The 21,711-nt window shown below is 31.7% G+C and overlaps 1 protein-coding gene and 1 long non-coding RNA gene across 16 annotated transcripts in view; one reads left to right on the forward strand and one right to left on the reverse strand.

Moving 5' to 3' along the window:
- LOC108003694 (protein unc-80 homolog) overlaps positions 1 to 21,711 on the forward strand; it is a 49,825-nt gene that overhangs the window by 15,444 nt on the left and 12,670 nt on the right. For 10 of the 15 annotated variants that reach the window (XM_062083255.1, XM_062083254.1, XM_062083249.1 and 7 more), the window contains 27 exons: positions 2,443 to 2,572; positions 2,651 to 2,842; positions 2,918 to 3,059; positions 4,526 to 4,897; positions 6,768 to 7,215; positions 7,323 to 7,446; positions 7,515 to 7,707; positions 7,934 to 8,075; positions 8,381 to 8,490; positions 8,571 to 8,761; positions 9,648 to 9,857; positions 10,020 to 10,155; positions 10,376 to 10,645; positions 10,854 to 11,108; positions 12,156 to 12,645; positions 12,936 to 13,560; positions 13,697 to 13,877; positions 14,709 to 14,887; positions 15,009 to 15,257; positions 15,796 to 16,069; positions 16,719 to 17,026; positions 17,381 to 17,806; positions 18,008 to 18,226; positions 18,526 to 18,671; positions 18,863 to 19,190; positions 19,851 to 20,171; positions 20,867 to 21,104. In XM_062083255.1, coding sequence (XP_061939239.1) covers positions 2,443 to 2,572; positions 2,651 to 2,842; positions 2,918 to 3,059; positions 4,526 to 4,897; positions 6,768 to 7,215; positions 7,323 to 7,446; positions 7,515 to 7,707; positions 7,934 to 8,075; positions 8,381 to 8,490; positions 8,571 to 8,761; positions 9,648 to 9,857; positions 10,020 to 10,155; positions 10,376 to 10,645; positions 10,854 to 11,108; positions 12,156 to 12,645; positions 12,936 to 13,560; positions 13,697 to 13,877; positions 14,709 to 14,887; positions 15,009 to 15,257; positions 15,796 to 16,069; positions 16,719 to 17,026; positions 17,381 to 17,806; positions 18,008 to 18,226; positions 18,526 to 18,671; positions 18,863 to 19,190; positions 19,851 to 20,171; positions 20,867 to 21,104 — 6,899 coding nt within the window. The remainder of the gene's footprint in view (positions 1 to 2,442; positions 2,573 to 2,650; positions 2,843 to 2,917; positions 3,060 to 4,525; positions 4,898 to 6,767; positions 7,216 to 7,322; positions 7,447 to 7,514; positions 7,708 to 7,933; positions 8,076 to 8,380; positions 8,491 to 8,570; positions 8,762 to 9,647; positions 9,858 to 10,019; positions 10,156 to 10,375; positions 10,646 to 10,853; positions 11,109 to 12,155; positions 12,646 to 12,935; positions 13,561 to 13,696; positions 13,878 to 14,708; positions 14,888 to 15,008; positions 15,258 to 15,795; positions 16,070 to 16,718; positions 17,027 to 17,380; positions 17,807 to 18,007; positions 18,227 to 18,525; positions 18,672 to 18,862; positions 19,191 to 19,850; positions 20,172 to 20,866; positions 21,105 to 21,711) is intronic. The other 5 variants (XM_062083247.1, XM_062083248.1, XM_062083250.1 and 2 more) reach the window with 5 other exon arrangements.
- Positions 5,964 to 6,847, reverse strand: LOC133667094 (uncharacterized). The gene is made up of 2 exons (XR_009832244.1): positions 6,573 to 6,847; positions 5,964 to 6,473 (listed from the first exon to the last, which is right to left on the reverse strand). It is a non-coding gene; the product is annotated as an uncharacterized LOC133667094 (long non-coding RNA).

Below are 21,711 nucleotides of genomic sequence, written 5' to 3' on the forward strand. Positions count from 1 at the left end.
ACATATTTTTCAATTCATATAATTTCATATAAATTATCTTGCAATGTTTTTCATTGAAAATATAAAATCCTGTGATATTTTGTAATATATTCGTATATTAGATATATTAAATTATTAAAAAATAATTTAGACACGTATTTTCAATTTTAATTTTATATAAATTATTTTTTTATTAAAATAAAATTCTATGATATTTTGTAATATATTCGTATATTAGATATATTAAATTATTAAAAAATAACATATACATATTTTTCAATTCATATAATTTCATATAAATTATCTTTCACTGAAATAAAATTCTGTGATATGTTGTAATATATTTATGTACAAGATTAGATATACCAAATTTGCATGTTACAAAATTTTCAAAAAATGATTAATAGCAATCTGTTGGATAAGCCTTGGATATTCCCTTAAGTGAAAAGGAATTAATTGAAATTTTATTCGTATATAAAAAATTGAATGCAATCATGGTTTTTCGGTGAGCCGGAGGAAGCATTAATCATGCTTTGGAACCCATCAAGAACGAATTGCCGTGGAGAAAGAAATGTAGAGAGGTGAAACGAGAAAAAAGGTGAACTATAAAAGCTACCTATAAAACAGGAATAATATGATGAATATATCAGATAGTCTGCAGCAGATTAATGAATCATAATAGTATGAATCGTAATTATTAAACACAGCTCTCCTGACACTTGTGTGAAATATTGCATTATTCAGATTAATGCGTTAAAAAGATATTAACCCTTTTTAATCTGCAACCTATTAATTTGTGAAAAATACGAAATTAACGGATATAAATTTCATTTCGCAAAAAATATTTCATTAAATTGAAAATAAGAGAGTATCTCATCGATTTCGACATTACAACGTTTCTAAGATTTGGAACTCTTGTTCTATTTTTGCTAATATTTTTTAGTTTCACGTTGATTAAAAATTATTTTTACCTCTTTCGATAAACAAGACGAGGATCTCTCGAAAGAGATTGTCAAGTTCAAAGCATTTTTCTCTTCATACGCTAAATATTTATGGTTAAAATAAAAAAATATCGTAATTTTGATATTCTCGTCTTATCTCGTCATCGATGAGTAGAATTTTGCAATGCGGAAATAACGGATGCCATTGCAAATAATTACGAATATTACAAAGTAATTTTTTCATCGAGGAATAATTATTCCATTAATGCGTAAGTCTATAGTTTTAGCCCACGTGATTAAACTTACGATTTAATTTATGACGCAGCTAAAGATTTATAATTGTGGCTAACAATAAATTAATCTCATATCTTACATTTTATTTAATTTGCAAAAGTATGATTTTCTTCTTTTTACAGTGAAAATGATTCATTAAATAAATAACGAAAATTTGCATAATTCTTTGAGTAAGTTTTACAAATTAATACGATCTTTAAAATAAATATTATGTAAAATTTTTGCGTATAAGTGCAATTAAAAGATCTTACAAAAACGATAGTTTTACTATTAAGAGTTTTCGAATTATATTATTAGTTTTTGTATAATTCAATTAAAAAATTAAAAAATTTTATGTCATTTAATCCTATCCCGAAGAGAAAAACTTTTTAAAAATGAGTAATTCAGAATAAAATGAGTCATTCTGTATTCTAATTACAGATATAATTTTCGATATAAATTTTCTTGAAAATCAAAATTTTCATTTCATATTTTATTTTTATTTCTAATTCCTCAGATCTGCCCTCCTTATTTCTCTCCTGAATTTTGAAACAAAAATACATATTTATATATATTTAACAGTAACAATAAATATTTAAACATTTTTCTTCCGATGTTAATTTATATGATAATTGACCATATTCAAATGGAAAAATTTTAAATAATTTAAATGTATAAAATTTTGTAAATTTTTTCAAATATAAATTTACATTTATACATATATTTCGAACGACACGATTATTATACATAAATTGAACAATATCCAAATAACGATACAATATTCTCAAACACGTTCAAATTTATTTCGAAAACTATTTAACTTAATTTTTTACAATAATTTTCCAACGATTCAAAATAATCCACTTTAACACTCGTAAGGAGGGCAGTGTCCCATTATAAATTGCACAATCTCATAGAAAATACAAATATTCCTTTCTGTAAATTATATTCTTCGATCTTCGAACCTTAAAACCACCTTAAATCGAAGTATTGGCAAGAATCGAGCAAAATTAATATACACAGTATTAAAAAAAAATAATAAAAGAACAAAAGATTGAAAAAAGTTGAGGAGCACATCGAGCATGCAACGTGGAATGCTGCAAACGCACCAAAGTAGATGAGAACCTTAGAGGTCGACCAGTAGTAGCGCTTGACTCACAAACGTCCAAAAATGGCATGAAGAGAATCGAAATGCAAAATATCTCTGCACCTTGCGTGCCATAGGATTCTGATCAATCTCGTGTTGTAGGTACGTTGGCGACACTCGAATAGAGAGGAAACAAAGTCGATTTTACAGTCAATCGTACACAGCGCCGAACCCAATCATCACAGTTACGGAGCACACGCCTACCCCTTCCCCAGACTTCATGAAACGACAGGTAAAGAGAGAGAAAAGAAGTTTTCAAATTTTCACAATTCTTCGATCAAATATTGTCCGATTTTCCTTTCGACTCCAGGGTTCGATCGACAGCCAATTAGACGTGATCAGTATGCACGGTAGTCGTTTAGATTCGGAGAGGAAACCAAGTCTCACACGATCACAAACGGACTCCAACATCACTTACGCGAGCGACGAAATACCAGAAGCGCCTGGCTCTTGTTGCTACATCACCAAGGAGGGAGACATCGATCTTCAAGTCGTCCTAAAAGTAGAATTTCGATTAATTATTTTGAGTCGAGTTTTTTTTATGAAATTGTATTTTAAACTTGTGTTTCTTTATCAGGCAGTGCACTCGGTCGCCTTGCGAGACAGTAATTGTTGCACTTTAAGGGTGTGCGAGAATATTTTAAATCTGGTCGAGCTTTTGATAGATATGGGCGTGATGAAGCAGTGTCTTCGAGACGAAATTACTGGCAGCATTGCAGGTAAAGCAATATATATATATATTTTTTATTACAGAATTTATTACAGAATGTGTAATAAAAAGATATACATATATACAGTATATGATAAGATTAAAAAAGATATAAATAGATATAATTCTTTTCCAATTGGACAATATTATTATTAAATCCATAATATTATCATAAAATCTGTTATTATTAATATTATTCCAAATGTATATGATACAGTTAATATTGTCCCAATAATAATTAAATATTAATATTCAATAATTAAATCTTTTGAATAAAATCCAACCAAAAATGGAAATCCACTATAAACTCATTGTAGTAAATATCATAAATAGTACTTTGGAACAAATAAAAGTATATAAATCTTTTTATTACACATTCTGTATATAATAGGATTACAAAAGATATAAATAGATATAATTCTTTTTCAATTGGACAATATTATTATGAAATCCATAATATTATCATAAAATCTCTTGTTATTATTAATATTATATATAATATTATTATATAATATTATTCCAAATGTATATGATACAGTTAATATTGTCCCAATAATAATTAAATATTAAAAATATTCAATAATTAAATTTTTTGAATAAAATCTAACCAAAAATGGAAATCTTGGAACAAACAAAAGTATATAAATATATATATCTTTTATTACATATTCTGTATATAATAAGATTGTAAAAGATAATTCTTTTCCGATTTGACATTTGTTCTAGAGATATTCCACAGAATATTGATGATTACTCATTGTATATTCTATCTTATTATTATAATAATATTATTAAACCCATAATATTATCCTCTTTCCTTATAAATTAAATTATCATTCGAAATGTATATTACCACAAAAAAATAATTTCTTTCCCTAGAAAAAGAATATTCAATAATTAAATCTTTTGAATAAAATCCAACTAAAAATAGAAATCCACATAAATTCATTATAACAAATAATATAAATAGTATATCTTGGAACAAATAAAAGTATATATATATTTTTTTCTTACATATTCTTTATATAATAAGATTACAAAAGATATAAATAATTTTTTTCCAATTTGACATTTGTTCTAGATATTTCACAGAATATTGATGACTACTCATATGCTCTATCATATTATTATAATAATATTATAATATTATTAAATAATATTATTAAACCCATAATATTATTCTCTTATAAATTAAATTATCATTCTAAATATTATCACAGAAAAATAATTCCTTAGAAAAAAATATTCAATAATTAAATCTTTTGAATAAAATCCAACTAAAAATAGAAATCCATATAAGTTCATTATAATAAATAAAAATGTAAATATCTCGGAACAATCTTTTTATTACACATTCTGTATATAAAATAGAGCAAACAACATTTAATAATAATATTCCCAAGAAATACTTAAATTACCCTAAATTATTCCACGAGAATCGTTCTAATCTTTCTTTTCTTTTCCATCATTTAACAGAATCAGCGACAGCCGTAGAAAGAGCGGAGGCAGGGAAGAAGAAGGAGTCGCCGGAGAACGAGCACGAATATCGACAGGACGTCTCAGAGTCCAAAGCCTCGTCCCACAATCTTCTGATGAACTGCGTGATCAGGGTGCTCAAGCATCTGGGCTGTCCCCACAACTGCTCAGAAGGTATACGCGGGCAACAGGCCGATTTCTGTCGATCCCAGGCGCAAACCATCCTTGTGAAATTGCACCGGGCCAGCTCGAAGCAGTTCTCCCGATTTCTGAGATCGATGGTGCGGGAGCAACCTATACCCGAGGTTCTGGAATTCTTTCACGCGTTGGTCGGATTCTGCGTGGATCCAAGTTCGTTATTATCACCACTTAGTGAGTAAATCGAGAGGAACGAAGAGAGGCGCGTGCATTTGCTTTCAATTGCTACAAATTGCTGCAAAATTTAATTTTTCAAACGCAAACTCGAGGAGAGGAGAGATGTTTGCATTTGGCTCCTTATTAACATTTTGGCTGCAACGTTCGTTGTTTTGTTACTCTTGATTTTCGATATTAGCAAGAATTTTGTTAAACTGTTGGAGGTAGAGATGGGATCGAGTCGAATACGCATATACGTTGTTTTGATTTGGAGGAGTTTTAATTTTCCATAAATATTTAATATCATTTAACATCATGAGTATTTTTAATAAATAAAAAAAAGTAACTTTAGAACCATGATTTTGAAAGTAATTTGATCGTACCATGTGAAATTACCATTTTTGTTTAGGTTTTCCAAACATTTTTAGCCATTGGCTATGCTATGAATCTCTTGGGAAAAGAGATTCCAATTGACATATCCAGATCGTGCACAATTACCGTATATTATCCATTTCTCGTCACACATTTTCATTCTTCTTTTCCAATTTTTTATGCTTTATTCATCGCAAATGTGTGGAAACTGTCATTGGAGATACTCTGCTTCCATTTTAACTTTCAATTTATCCTTATTCTATATGGATTTCAGCCCATCCCATTTTCAAGATTTTCATTTCCAAACTTGAAATTTAAAATCTTCTTAGAAAGCTAATCTAATATTTCGATATCTGTTTCATTTAAAATGTAACTGGAAACAAGAATAATATTCGAAATTCGTTCGCCTTTTAAAAACAGTTAAATTAATACAAAAAAAAAGAACTTATTACACAAAAAAAAATATAAGAGGATAAAATATATCAAACAAGATATAGGTTAGATAGAATTTACAAGTCGATTGTGTATTCATTCTAAAATTCTTGTGCCAAGTCACGTGGCATAACCTAATAACAAAAAAATCATCATAACGTAACGTAGAAAATATTCATTCGAATATTTTTTAATATATTTGCTAATCTTTTGTATTTTTCGTCGAACCAACACAATTTTCGGAGAATTTTTTGGTTAACTTAATAATTTCACACACAAATTAATGTATAAAATTTTTATATTCTAATATTTTATATATCTTTACACGTAAAGAGAGAAAATTTGTCGAATATTAAAGTCTATATTGTTGTTCCATGTGATATTTTAATAATAACATAATTATCAAGATGTATCCTCGGTTTGCCATGCCAAGTATCGCGATAAAATAATGTCTTTCATCTTTCTTATTTTATCGAGAGCAAACTTACGATCCCAATAACGTGCTCTCACATTTATTATTCTTATTTATCATCCATTCTATATTCTTCTTACATTATATCTGTATTTTCATCACTATTTTCTCTCTATCATCAATTTTTTATTGAATAGAAATAATTTCGTTATTTAATAACGAAAAATCAAACTCATCTTCGCTCGAATTAATTTCATGGAACCGTATTCTACGCTTATCAAATTCAAAAACTTTGAAAATAATATATCTATCGCCACTGATCATCAAACTCGTACCAACGTCGAAAATATAATTCGATCCGCGATATCATGGTCTAATCTGAAATAAAAAAGTTATTCGATAGTATATTATCCCACTTTACAAGATTATACGTAAACAGCTTAGAGAGAATCACCATTGAAGCTTCAATATTCAAACCTGTCAAAATATCCTTACACTTTCATTTTTCTCGATAACAATTTTAACAATGAAACCGAAAAAACCTGTCAAATAATTAAAATTAATCGCGCAATTTATGAATAACTTTCTCAAGATGATCAACTTTATCGCGAGACACTCGATCTCATCGCTACTCGGAGCTCCAAGAACTGAACCTTATTTTCCGCGTGGCAGATCAGAAACGAGGATCGAGCAAGTCGCCCGAGATCTCAGGATCTCAGGGTGGCTACGCAACAAACTTCGGGGCCAATCTTATGGGTGGCGGGGGTGGAGGGACCGGAAGTTCTTCCGCGACGCCTGGTACTGTGGTGGGGGCCGTGGTCGCCGCGAGCGGCGCTGGCGGCGCATCTTACGGATTGGTCAGCCACGGGGCGCGAGGCATAGAAGGCCACGTTTTCAACTACGTGTTCAAGGCATTGGTCACGCGTTTCGTGAAGTCGTTGAAAGAGTTGAAGTCGCAGGAGAACGTGTGCCTGTACTGCGATGTTCGACAGTTCATGTCGTACGTGAAAGAGGTGCACGGGGGCGCTTTTCGTAGAGTGGCTTTGAGCGGGATCCTGGACTCGGCCGACAGGCCCAACAAGAGGTGCAACAGCAACATTCAAACGACTCGCGTGATTAGGTGAGAGAAAGATTCGGATCTCATCTTGGAATCTCTCGAAATTTTAATTTTCTGTCCTCTATCGTCGAAAAATGTTCGTATTTTTTTGTTGTTTACTTATATTTCAGACACATGCATCAATCGGATTTAGAGGAGCACGCTGATATCGGAGGGGATACATGTTACACCATGGACGATAGAGGGACCCGAAAATATTTTTTCAAAAAGAGGAGTACTTCCTCCACTTGTGCGGTACGTAAATCGCGAAGGATGCGAAGAGAGGAGACGTTTAGATCCTTCACTGTGTATGTGATATATAGTTCGCGTTCATGCAGAGCCTTCTCGAGACGGAACTGAGTGAGGAGAACGCGAAGATCAGCCAGAGCCCCCTAGGAAATTTGAGGAAGAAACATCACATACTCACTCCCCGACAAAGCGAACGAAATTTAGGGATAGAGCCTATGAGTTCTGGGAAGATTCGCAAATCAACTCGCTTTCAAATCGGTGGCATAGGTATATATGTATATATACATATGCAACACGTATAAATTTCTGATTTTCATTACAAATATCATAGAAAGATAAACGAGAAGAATAATTTTGAAGAATCGAATTCCAGATCGAAACGTTTTCTGCGTTTATCAGGTTTCGATCTGGAATATCGTAGAACGAAAATAACGACGAATGTATGGAAAGGGAAAGAAACGTATTTGTTCATAATTTTATTGATTAATTTTAGTCAATTGGTTTCGAAAGGAATATGGTAGAACTGATTCTACAGATAGTCACGAAAGCAGCGAATCGCCAACAGATGGCAGTTTCGTTAGACAATCCAGTTTTCATTACGGCCATCATCGTAGTGCGTCTAGGTCCGGACGTGGGTGAGTTTTTCTTCACGGAGAGAAGAATCCATAATCAAAGAATCCATTTCTAGAGTGATTCTAACAGCCAAGATCTCTGAGTTTTTTTCCTTTTTTTTTAAAGCATGAAGCGTCAAATTTCAATGAAATATTCACAAATGCTGAAAATTAATTCTAAATTTCATTTACTTGTACAAAAGAAAATTGGCATTTGATTGATAAACAAAAAAAATATTTTAGCAAAATTTGTCGAACCAATCGAAATGTTAAAAGTTTCAACAATCGACATTTTTTCTTTTAAATACGATTACTTACGACTTCTTCAGAGTCGGCCTAACTTTCCAAAAAGCGAAACGTCGAATGGAGGATCAGTTGAACAAGATCGGTTTCGGGAAGAGTAAGAAGAAGGAGAGTTTAGAGGATGCGCCAGGAAGTTGTAAGTCGATCGACAAGTTACGTACTATCCTTTTTTTTTTTCAACAGAGAAATTTGAAAGAGTATTGGAATTGGTAACAGATTTCAGCAGAAGGAATTCGATGGAATTCGGCGAAGCTTCCAGGGAATCAGAATTCGTGGTGTTGAAAGAGAGAAGGCTGGTGCCTCGCAATGCCGTCTACGATGGAATGCTAAGATTCTCGTTCTTACTGGAGACATGCCAACCGGGTTCGGTTCCTGATCACTATCTAATGGCAGCGATTTTAGATCTTGTAAAAAATATTTTATTTCTCAAACACATTTATCTCGATCGAAGATTTCTGAAAAAATTTCTCAAAACTCTCAAATTATCGATCTTACATTAACTCACGACCAATCAACCATCGTTTTTTCCTGTTTTTGGTAAAATTTAATACTCATTTAATTGTCAAAGTACCATTCTTTACCATTCTTTATTATCGATAATTGGTGATTTGTATAAGTGTTTTAGATAAATTCTAATACATTGATTGCCAAGTGTAGTCTGCTAGATAATCCCACCGATATTTTATTAATGCGAGTCGCAAAAATAATTTGGTTTCATCACTAAATTTGTGAGATCTTCGCTTGTCATCTCGCCATTCTACACGAACAGTTCGAATCTTTTGAATATTTCGAATCGAGTATAATTGTTAAATTTTCTGCCTTAATTCGTTCCAATGTCGAAAAGAAAAATGAAAGAGTTATGTCTCAGTGAATCATATAGCAGACAACTACTTTTGTCCAAATTGTTCTGACCAACTTCAGTTTTGTATAGAATGTTAATCTTTTTAATAAATATAAAATATTCCATAAATCTTGAATTCTATAATTCTATATGCATAAACCAAAAAATAGAATTTGAGGAATTGGAATTCTAATTTCTATTAATATCAATGGCAGCAGCATTTATAGACTATATTCTTCCTTGAGGTCAAATATATTAATTTTACATTCTAAATAATTTTTTTAATAAACTATTTTTGTATTACTTACACCCAAATATAGATGATGCTAGATATTTAAATTTTACCAAGAAACATATTGGAAAAATATTGAGAAATTGCGAGTGATTCTAAGATTTTTGACATAAATATATAATAATATATATTAAAAAAGATATATATATTCTGTTTGTAGCCTTACGCACCAGTGGTGGCGCGAGCTTCTCTTCTATTGGAATGCGCCCATTTTGTTCACATGTGTAACAAGGGGCAATGGCCCACTTGGATGAAAATGAACTTGCCTATGTTTCGGCCCTCGGTCCCAATTAACAATCGGAGTACACCTGTGTCGCGAATCCACGTGCTCCAACGTACAGCTGGAAAATTGTTTTACCAATGGGCAGAGGTATAATTATCACGAAATATAGTACATGATGAATGGTACAAAGTAAATAATATTATAATTATAAAATATTCAACACAAAAAAGCTTTGATCTAGTTTAAGATAAGAAAGTAGATCGTTTGAAGCTCTGTAAATTAGTTGAAGTAATAATTGTATTTGTATAGGCAATTGGAACAAGATTGGAAGAATTATTGTTGGAGGACAAGCAAAACTTTGATCAAGTGATAGCAATGGTATCTGATGAAAATAAACAGAGAGATTTAATCACAGAGGACGAGGAGGAAGATTTTCTTGACGAAGGTGATTGTTCAAAAATATTTGTCACCTGAATAATCGATTATTTTTGTTATCAGAAAGAGCAAGTGTAAACTGCATTACAAATACAAAATTATTCAACGAAATTAATTAATTAGTCAGACGAACGAAAGATTGAAATTATTAAAATACTTTTAAATGATACGGAGAAAAATTATCAAATTGAAAACGATAAAAGTTGGTAAAATATCCTTATTTTTTCTAGCTAGCATAAACGGTTACGGATCTCAATGTCCAATCGCGTTACGCCTTACCGCGTGTATATTACTTCTGGAGGTGACAGCATTCCTAAGAGAAACTTATCAAACGTTGCCGAAATTTAATAAACTGCTTACGAAGGAACGTCCACTACCGTGGGAAAGAATGTATAGCAGGGAAGCGAATCGAAGATGGAGCATGGCGCTATCGTCGATGGGCCATTCACAAACGTCGGCCCAGAGCCTTCAATCGATCGTAGGTGATCGGGAAGTGGCTCGTAAGTAGTCAAGAAAATCGAAATGGAAAATATCATTTTATATACATATATATATATGTATATACGTATGTGTATGTATATGTATATAAGAGATAAATACGACTTTATAATACGAAGAGAAATATCGTTTTAACATTTGATAATCGAGGAAAACGTTTGGTTACACGTTTGATTCCCTTAATTTAATTAGGCTGAATCACATTTTTAGCGGAACGCAAGATCAGTTTTGTCCTTTATGAGCCTGACAATGAGTCAGAAGGTAGTAGTAAATCAACTGTTACAATTCAAGGGGAAGATTTTCAAAGTGCCGAAAAAGAGAAGGCGAAACGCGTGCAACCACCGCAAAGTCGGCCACTACTTCTTCGTCGTGGTACCGCTGAGAACGCGACTGGTTCGTTTAAGAAAAGGAGTTTGAAACTTCGACGCGGTACTAAAGAAGGGAAAGACACCGAGTGCGAGGCTTGTGAGTATATAAATATGTTATTTCAATACGAATCTTGATTAATATTCGTGAAATTCTTCCTTATGGGATTGATCACTACGAAAAATTGCATTGTGCACTCGAGAAATCGTCGATTCAGGCTTATTCGTCGAGTTACAAGCAATTCTCTATTGCAAGATTAAGTTACTTACAATTAAACGAATAAATCGATATTCTCGTACATGTTAATTTTTTAACTTTTACGTACGAAAGGATTTCACGAATATATGTAAATAGACAAGAAGAAAAATCATATGCAAATGTGAGATGTAGATAAAAAGTTGGAATGTTTTCTTTTTGGAACAATTGGTTTAAATCTTGGCTCGATTGACTATCGTGGTGAAATTAATACCAACGGTCGGTAAATTTCTTTCTTTCATTTCACGTCGAATGTGACATGTTAATTTGATATACTTGCTTCTTCTAATGCAAATATTAACTCTAACTTGTAATAAGCGAGTCTCGATCGATATTATGAATCTCTCGAGTACTTTAAGAACTTATTATTATCGTCTCAATGATCTTGGGAAAATTGTTTAATTTGGTGTTTATTCATTCAATATTATCAATTTTTTATCCACATTTCTTACGTACATTTTCGTTTATAATAACAAACAAAGATATAGCAATTTACAAGAATTATCGAAAAATTTTTAGAAATTATTATTTAAGATAAAATTACGTCTTTCCCTTCAGTGTACTCAAGATTACAGAATTTGAAAATATTAAGTAATAATATTTCAAAGTTGAAGTGAAAAATAAATACTTTTCTCCAAACTAAATCTCCAAAAATTTTAAGTTATTTTTCTCCTATTTTTTGGTAAATCATGAGATTACGAAAATCAGCCTATATAATTAAATAAACGTTTCTTATAAACATTCTCCTAGCAACATTCTCCTTATCGAATCACCGCATCCAATCGACGCTTTACCTATTTATAAACGAAAGTTGCGTGCAAATAAAACGAATAAAAGATGAAAGGACGTAAAGAATTAATAACAAAAAATTAAAAAAATCGAACGCTGCAGATACGGTGAAACGAGCGGATTCGATACAGTCAAAGAGGAAAGTGAGCTCGTTGTCGGACAGAAGCGACACGTCAGAGCCCGGTTTCGGGGGCGAGATAAGCGGGGAGGAGTCTCCTGGAATTCTGATCGACGACCAACCACCCGAGAGCCCGAGCGACAGTAACGAAACCGACGAGACGAATAAAAATTTCCCATGGATGAGAGTGTTGGCCCAGTTCGCCAACTCGTTCAACTTTTACTGCTCCCATCAGAATTTCTGCCACCCGTATTGCCACAGGCGGCAGATGCGCGCGTGCAGCAGATTGATCAAGTCCATAAGGAAAATCTACGGGGAGGAGTTCGGTATATTGAACGGCACAGGGATATTCGACTTGGACACGGATAAGAAGGAGGCGAGTAAAAAGGAGAAGCGGAGCCGAAAAGTGTCGGAGCAGGCCAGCACCCAAGTGTCCCCTGTGAGGAGGAAGGACAGCGTGGGGAAGAAGTACAAGTAACTTTTATTTTCCCACACTTAATTAATTCGTGAAAACAGACTGTTCTCTCGCTCTATTTGAGATAAAATATAATTAGTATCAACATCTAATTCATATAATTAGTATCAACATTTCTAAGATCTGAAACGAATGGCTCTGTTTTATCGATATTGCTGATTTTTTAAATATCCATGTAATTTACATCGAAATGTAACTAATCAAACTGATAACTGCTCGCGAGGAAAAAGAAAAAGAAATTTATCCGATGAAAAGTGGCATCCTGCGTTTCGTTCCTCTTCTTTAACAGGGTTGAGAAGAACATGGATGGTTCCCAGTCGGGCAGGCTCGCCCAGCGAGACTCGTCCAAAGACCTGGCCGATCAAGATTCGGAAAAGGGGAAGGAGTCGTCGAAGAAGTCGAGTATAGGGGAGGCGGACAAAGAGAATTCGGCTATCCTGAGGTACCTGAGGACCCAAGTGAAGGACGTGTTTCACGCGCCGCTCGCCACGCTGGTAAAGGGGGCGGTTGTGATGACGGAGGAGTTGTTCGTGGACGTTCTGCCGGTCGCTTGGGAGCTCCTGCTCGAGGCGAACCAGGAGGTTGCCGCTTCCGCTGCGTCCCTTTTCATAGTGGCGGCGGTACGCGCCCCGAATCAGGCCAGCGAGCTGATGCACCACGGCCTCCGGCACAACAGCACCAGCGTGCGCATAAACGCCATACTGAGGTTCCAAGTGTTGTGGAAGCTGAGATACCAAGTTTGGCCACGAATGGAAGAGAGCGCCCACCTGACGTTCAAAGTACCTCCACCGGGTATAGAGTTCACGTTGCCTTCGCCGAAAATCGGCATCGAGTCGTTGCCTGTTGTGGATCCACCTTGGATGCCACAGGTGAAAACGAAGGTGGAGGAGGTGACCATTAACCAGGAGCATCATGTAAGCTCGAGATAAGCGTTGAAAGTTTTAGAGAGAAAATAAAAATAAAATAAAAAAAAAAAAGATACGTTAGAATTATTAGAAAACATTTTTTCTAGTAGATATTAAGTAGAAATTTACTACAACTATTACTTAGAGGTCCCTGGTGACGGCAACGAAAACTCGTAAGAAGCAACAAACTGAACTCATAAAAAAGGCTTTGCAGGCACAAGACGACAAGAAACGTGAAGAAAGGGAAAACTTTTTGATCACTACCATACCGATTACCGTACAGGCAGCATACGAGCCGAGCCCTGTTGGAGATGATCACGATGAAGGTATGTATTATGTATTTTGTATGAAAACGTATGCATTTTATTTTTCGAGTCGAAAACAATGGAATAACGAGATATTATTATGAGGAAATCTATCGATTGAACGTATCGTTTCGTTTTAAAATGTAAAATTTAAATCATGGAAAAATATTGTTTACATTATTATTTATTTACATGTATATATACAGTGTGATGCAATATATATAAGGTGTCTCAAAACCGAAGATTTCTCAAGTAATTTCGAGTGACGTTTTTCTTTTGTTGGCCAATCAATCGAGTAGTGAAGGCTACGAGCATGGACAAGCAACATACGTCGAGTAAAGTGTGTTCAATATTATAATTTTTTATTGATAAAATATCCATTCGTATGTAATATTGGCTAATGTTTTTTCTTAATTAACGAAAATTTTTAGAAAGGAAAATATTGCTTGAAAATTTTTTCAAATTTAGTTTCAAATTTAAAAATTAATTATTTACAGATTATTTAATATGTTCATTTATTTATGTGAAAATATATCTCTTTTTTTTTATTTTCCTATCTTTCAAAATAGTCAAGAGTCTCTTATGAATCTATTCTTAATATAAATAATATAAATTTCTACTCAGATCTTACTTAAATTTTATAACTATAAAAACAATAAAATAAGAGTAAAGAAATAAGATAATTTTGTCCATCTAAGTGAGATTGATTCTGGAATAGAAAAATAGAGAATATATGAATGTTAGAATATAATAAAATGCGAATTACCCAAAAATACTTAATAATTTCTATAAAAATATATGTTAAAATATATATTAAATGTTAAACGATATCTTTTTTTTTTCTACTTAAAGGAAATGTTGGAGACGAAGATGGTGGCGAGACTATCCCAAGAAACACGTCTCATCATAGCCAATCCGCGCCTTCGTTATTCCCTTCTTCCTTATGCTCCGCCATTGTACAAATAATTCATCTACTTGACGATGCTGCTGTCTCAGACGATGGAAGCGCTGTCTACGAAGTTGCATATCAAGTAAACGATATTCAGAATTGCAAAATTAATTTCGAGAGAAACAGTATATATAAGAGAAATTATTTTTAGAAAAAAAAAATATATACATAACGCGAGTGTGTCTCTTTTTTTTTACCATCAGGTGATCTGGAATTGTTTGGTGGAGGACAGTGCATTGTTCCTGCGTTACGTGTTGGAACGTCTCACAAGAGAGAAGCAAGAATTGATGTTCAAAATTTTGAGGCATCTAATTCGATTCGTGCCGAAATTGCCTCAGCAAGCCGCTTTTGCACTGTACAATTATATCATCGGATACGTAATGTTTTATGCTCGTTCTCCGCACGAGGAAGGACAGAAGTTGATTGGAACTGCGCTCTCTATATTGTGGATGGTGATTAAATTTGAATCGAGTTTAAATTAGAAATATAATATTTCTTTTGATCGTTTAACTGAAATTAAATTTTCATAGTATAATAATAGAGAAAAGTGATTATTTGTTTATTAAATGTCTCTTATGCAGAATATATTAAAATGGATTTTGCACGAATATAATTTTTAGATTTGATTTCTCTTATTTTATCTTTGTTGTTAATTAATAATCTAAAAATTCATAGTGATAAATTAACTATATTGAAATATTCAGCCAAAATTTGTCACTTTAAAAAAGAAAAAATAATCAAATCTAAAAGAAATGAGTAATTTAAAAATACATATTCGTTCAAAAAAAGGAATGAATACTCCATTTTATAATATTATTCATAACTGTTTATTCGTTTATTACATTATTCTTAATATTAACGGAACAAGTCACTTTTCTTTAAATAATTCGTATGAAAATTGCAAATCGATATAAAAATTTAAATCAATATAATAATTAATGGAATAATTAATAATAAAATTAAAATATTCGTATAAATTGTTGTTTACAGGTTGTGCACAGTGTGCACGGAATCATGTTCAAAGATTTGAAACAAATATTACGAAAGGAACAGTGTGATGCCTCCATTTTGTTAACCGCGAACGTTCCATCTGCAAAGAGGATCGTAGTCCACGGTCCTCAAGATCCGGATGCGGGGGGGATTCCTTCCCAGTTTCCGGTCCAGGAAGACACGCAGTTTTGCCAGATACTTCGAGAATCGTTGGACTTTTTTGGCATCGAGGAATCGAAACAGAAAGAGTACTTCCTTGTTGACTACAAAACACGTTTGTACTAATCACATCTTCTAATTACTGCATATATATTTTACAACTATTTTTAATTTTTGAAAAATTTATGAAAAACTATAATTTATATTTCATTTCTCATGAAAGAATTTAACATGTATAAATTTTAGTATTGTATATAATTCTTATAATTGGAACGTAATATTTTGTTTTATTTTCTTTTGTTCTGTTATAGATAGACAAAAATTGTGAAGAAATTGTGCAGTTGCACTCTTCTTTTTTTCTAAATCTCACTATTTTTTATTATTAATCGAATTGTTAAATAATATTCTATTTGTAATAGAAAAAATTCTACAGCCTGATCTAATTATTAGAATATAAATCTAAGATCTGAAATTGTTATAATTTAATTATGATGTCTATAGTTTAAAAATTACTAAAATCTAAAATTTGAAATTGAAAGTCATTGTGTACAACATAAGTTGGAGAAAAAAGTAAATTGAATGAAATTTTACATTCATAAGCTCCTCTAGACATCACACTGACACACGCACTTTACTTTTCTCCCCTGGATCTCCCAATTTTAATTTTAATTACATTTATATATCAATTCACAAATACTATTTGTGAGAAAAAGAGGATAAATTTATCATTGAAAACATTCCATCGTTATAATTTATATTTACAGATCAAATTCGAAATTCTTCGTCGTACGTTCGAGATTACTACTTCTTTAAGGGTAGATCCCAATTTTCGGAGATCGAACTGGTCCACATGAAACCGGAGGACGCGTTCAACGCTTTGCAACGTCAAGAATTGGTCCACAAGTTTGTGGAAATTGGCAAGGTTTTGTTAACGTGGGCTATATTGAAAAACGTCGATATGGTGGTGCAAAGAGTAGTTTTTCTTCACGAGGAATTGATGAAGCTACCTTCTTTCCCAAGAAGAGCTCTGGAAGCAGATTTGGATTTGTACAAAGGTGGCGAAATTGGTAGGGTGAGTTAAATCGAAATTTATCAACGATTGTTACACACATAATAATTCTAATTTATAATTTGCATAAATATATATATATATGAATAAAGAAGAAAATATCATTCGATTGGAATCGAGGATCGAGTTAAAATAAAGCGATATATATATATATTGACCTTCTAGCATGCTATCCTGTCGCAAAACAAAATATTTAAGGCACGAAAATTACACGATGGAACTTGTATTATAATTGTATTATCAGATTTATGAAGATGTCGTTTAACTCGTATATATATCATTGGACAAATGAAATGATAGATAACGACGTTTAAATGCAAATGCAGGCCATGAGATCTCGTCATCTCGTTTGCCTAGGAGCTTCTTGGCCTGGACGTAATGCACAAGTTTATGTGGGTGAAGCTGATTGCGAGGATGTTCGAAGCGATGGCGGGGAATTTCGCCTATTCAGGGGACATTCACCTGTTTCTAAACGTTTTAAACGGCGCAGTGATTCTTCACAGCGAGGATTCCTGCATTTTGCGCTACGTGATCGCCACGTACATAAACGCTGCCCACAATTTCAAGAACATATTCTCAACGAACGGCTATTTGCTAATTATGCCAACGTTGCTGCAATTATATTCCACCCATCAGACCAACAAATTGGTCACAACTACCGTCGAATACGCTGTTAAACAGTTCTATCTCATGAACAGAAAACCGTTTATACTTCAAATGTTTGGCAGCGTTTCCACCATATTGGACACGGATGAGACCAGCATCCATGGAGAGGCGCACAAGGTATTTTCTTTATCTATTCATTTTTGAATATATCAATGGAATATAGGTAATAGCATTAAACATTAGACTCATTTAAATTGGAAAATCTTTTTTTTTGTAATTTTAAAATAAATTAATAATTCATTCGTATTTCTTGTAAACTTAAAAAGTTTTCAATGATACATAAGAGAATTTATTTGAAAATAATTAAATTATTTTAAGGTTCCCTCTACGTGCTTATTTAATTTACTGTTGAGCCTGGAAACTCCATCGCCTGATCCTTTGAACATAGATGAATTGGTGAAAGAGGAAAAGCCTTTGAAAGCCATTGATTTTTGTTATCACGACGAGAACGAAATGGTTACCGTGTTAGATTGCATATCTCTGTGCGTAATGGTGATAGCTTACGCGCCTGATTCTGTCAGAGGTCAACAAATGTTGGTAAGATCACGTCAAATAATTAAATTTAACCCTTGTGTCAATAAATATCCTTTTCACTTAGAATTGAATTAAAAAAATATTTCTTTTTCTCTCATCGAAATATTTATTTTCATATATTTGGAGTGCAATTTTATTATCAAAATCGATTTTTCAAAATTTCTATCCATAAATTATTGAATTCAAATCAATCACTATTTTTTTTTTTTTTTTGTATATCTGCATATCGATTGAATTTCATTACTAGAAATTGAATGATTAAATGATTTCTAATTTTTACTTCATTTTACTTAATTCAACAGATTATTCTGGAAGCGATACTGCCTTGTTACGTTCAACAAATACAATCCCCTACTTACAATAAGGAAGGGAAAACCGAGAAGGAAATAATACATCAATTGGCAGTGGCAGTGAAAACTTTAGTGAATAATTCTGAGGCGTTAACGAAGTAAGTTCTACATTCATTTAATATCCATTTATAATAGAGATAAATTTCAAAAATTTAATTTCAAATTTCAATATTTTGAAAGCCATTCAGAATCTTATCTTTTTCAATATTCGTGATAAATCTTCTTTGAAAGTAATTAAATAATTAAGAAAATTTCTCCATTTTATCTCTGTTTCAATATCTTCTATTAGAAATTACAACGGGCCGCAAAAGTCGAGTCCGGAGCACAAAGGTTCTAGTCAACGAAATTATGGCAAGGGACCGTATTCCCCTGGCTTCGACTTCGAGGATGAAACCCATACTTCCAAGTACATAGAACATTCCAGGGTTCGAACGTTCTACGATCGGGACAACGACGATGCCGAAAGTTGTCATAAAAATGAGTTTCGTCGACCGCGTGACACTTTATTGAACATGGTAGGGGATTTCGTTGCTCGATGTTCGACACGTTTGGTGGAATTGAATAAAAAGTCTCAAGATGGGAAGACGATCGAATTGCTGGATTCCAAGTGTCACATAGTAAGTATTTTCCTTTGAGTGTTATGAAAATTTATAAATTTATTGATTAAATTAATTTGAAAAATTTTGAATTTATTTTTAATTATTTTCGAATATATGTGAAAATAAAAAATTATTCAGAATTGAAATTAAATAGTTTTCGATATTGAGTGACCATTTTCAATATCAAAAAAATTGTGAAAAATACTTTTGAGAATTTTGTCTTGAGATATATATATTATATCTAATTCTAAATTAATTAATTAATTGTTAAATAATATATTTTTCTAGTGTATTATATCTTTCTTGCGAAAACATTATAAAAAAATTCTATTATAATTGATTTATAAAAAAGAATTTTTCATAAAAAAATTTGAGAGAATCTTGATCTGAAAAGATTACTTCAACTGTTGCTTTAATAATTTTGAGAATTTTGTTGATCAAAATACATAAAAAATATAATTTAAAAAAAATTTTTTTTTTAAACTATTATGGATAAATTTTCAATTTTAAAAATGGAATTTTCTTGAAAAGTTCCATGTATTTTAAATATTCTAAGATTTTTTTTAAGTATTTATTAGAGTATACATCACGTGAAAAATGAAACACATTGTTGCTATAATGTAAAGTAAGGAACTTTACGGAACTTAATGGAACTACAATGTCATGGTTCGTTAACAGCGATTAGCGGACATTGCACACAGTCTTTTGAAAATATCTCCATATGATGCAAGCACGATGGGTTGTCGTGGTTTAAGAAGATACATGAACGATATTTTACCTTCGACCCATTGGTCAAGCGACGATATGAAACCAGCATTGACGAATATTTTACGAAGATTGGATAAAACGTTCAGTAAAATACATAAGAAAGCTTCTATCAGAAGAAATACCGATTGGGCTGCCGCCAGCGACCTCTTGAAGGGAGTTTACGAAACGTTGGTCAAATATTCTTACATCGCGAATTTTCAATATTTAAAAGCGCTGTTAACCACGTGCCAGGTATTAATATTAATATTATTTCACTTACTTTTTAATTCTAATGTTACTTTATATCTACATTTTAAATTATTATTAATTTTTTATATCTAAACTAAAGATACATATATAAAGAAATAGCTCTATTCGAAATTTTCTAATTACGAAATTATAAAAATTATTCGTATATTAAAATTATAATGATATTAATATTATTATTAAAACTTTATCCATAAAGTTAAATTGATCGATTTCGGACTTTTTATTTTTGTAATTTATTAAAAGTATTTTTGACAAAATTTATTATTATTGATTTTCATAGAGATAAAAAAATAATTACATATATGTAATTTAAAATTTTTAACTCTTAAATAATTAAAAACAATGACGTTGAAAATTTGAAATTGTCAAATTCTGCATAAGTTCCTACATTTCAAGCACAAATTATTTTACGAATAATTACAATGTATATAATCTAGGCATAATATTCCAAAATGTGAAATATCAAATCAAATTTTAAATCTTTCGAATATTTCAATCATCAATTAATAAATAAATTTTAACTTACAATGAATTAAACAACGTCTTCATTAAGGTCTACTTACACAATTAAGCGATTCATGCCTCGCAAACTTAGATATTAAAGAGTTAATAATAGTAGCGGAGTAATAATTAGGCGTTTAACTTTTGATTAATTGGATGCTTTAATTTATCTATAGTCACTAATCATCGGAGATACCCCACCAGAGGATATGACATCAGCTTCCTCGGCCGCCTTAATGAGCAAAATACCTCCACAGCATTTTTGCTCGACCGTGCTCCGACTGATAGCGCTGTATGTCATTTCTCTTGGAGAAGGATACTTGCACGTCATGTTCACCAGTCAAACTCGAATCGAAAATATGCTTCTTAATTTGTTGATACCTTTGTTTTTACGTGTGGGGACTGGAAGAAAAGGTAAAGTTACATGAGATATTTTTGTAATTATATCTAAAATTAATCTTTAAATAAATATTATTTAAATAATATTAATTTAAAAATTTAACGATTGTTGCAAAAAATTATAAACTTATTATGAATTTTTGAAATTAAATCGAATCACATGTAATTTATAGTGACAAATTAAATAGACAATATGCAGCTTTGATAATCGAATGATTGTTATTTAGAAAATTATAAAAAAAATTTGTTCACTATGATATTATTGATGATTATATACAGTAAAAATAATAATAGTAATAAAAGTAATAATACAGCAAATAGCAAAAATTAAATTATGTAATTGATATAAATATATTAAATTCGTTTTATTTCTTTAATTTGATACCAAGAAATTATTATCCATTTTTTTATTGTAAAATTTTTTAAATGGCAAATTATTTGAAAATACAGGATACAAAAATTTACATTAGAAAATTTATTTTCAATAATTACTATTCTAAAAATTTTTTTCATTACTATTCTTTTGGAATAAGTTTTATGTTTTCATTTTAATATAAAAAATAAAATACATTCGTTTATGTATAAATACCATCATAAAGAAGTTAAATGAAATATGAAATTT

This window comes from Apis cerana, linkage group LG12 (assembly GCF_029169275.1).
Source record: "Apis cerana isolate GH-2021 linkage group LG12, AcerK_1.0, whole genome shotgun sequence".
NCBI classification, from domain to species: domain Eukaryota; kingdom Metazoa; phylum Arthropoda; class Insecta; order Hymenoptera; family Apidae; genus Apis; species Apis cerana.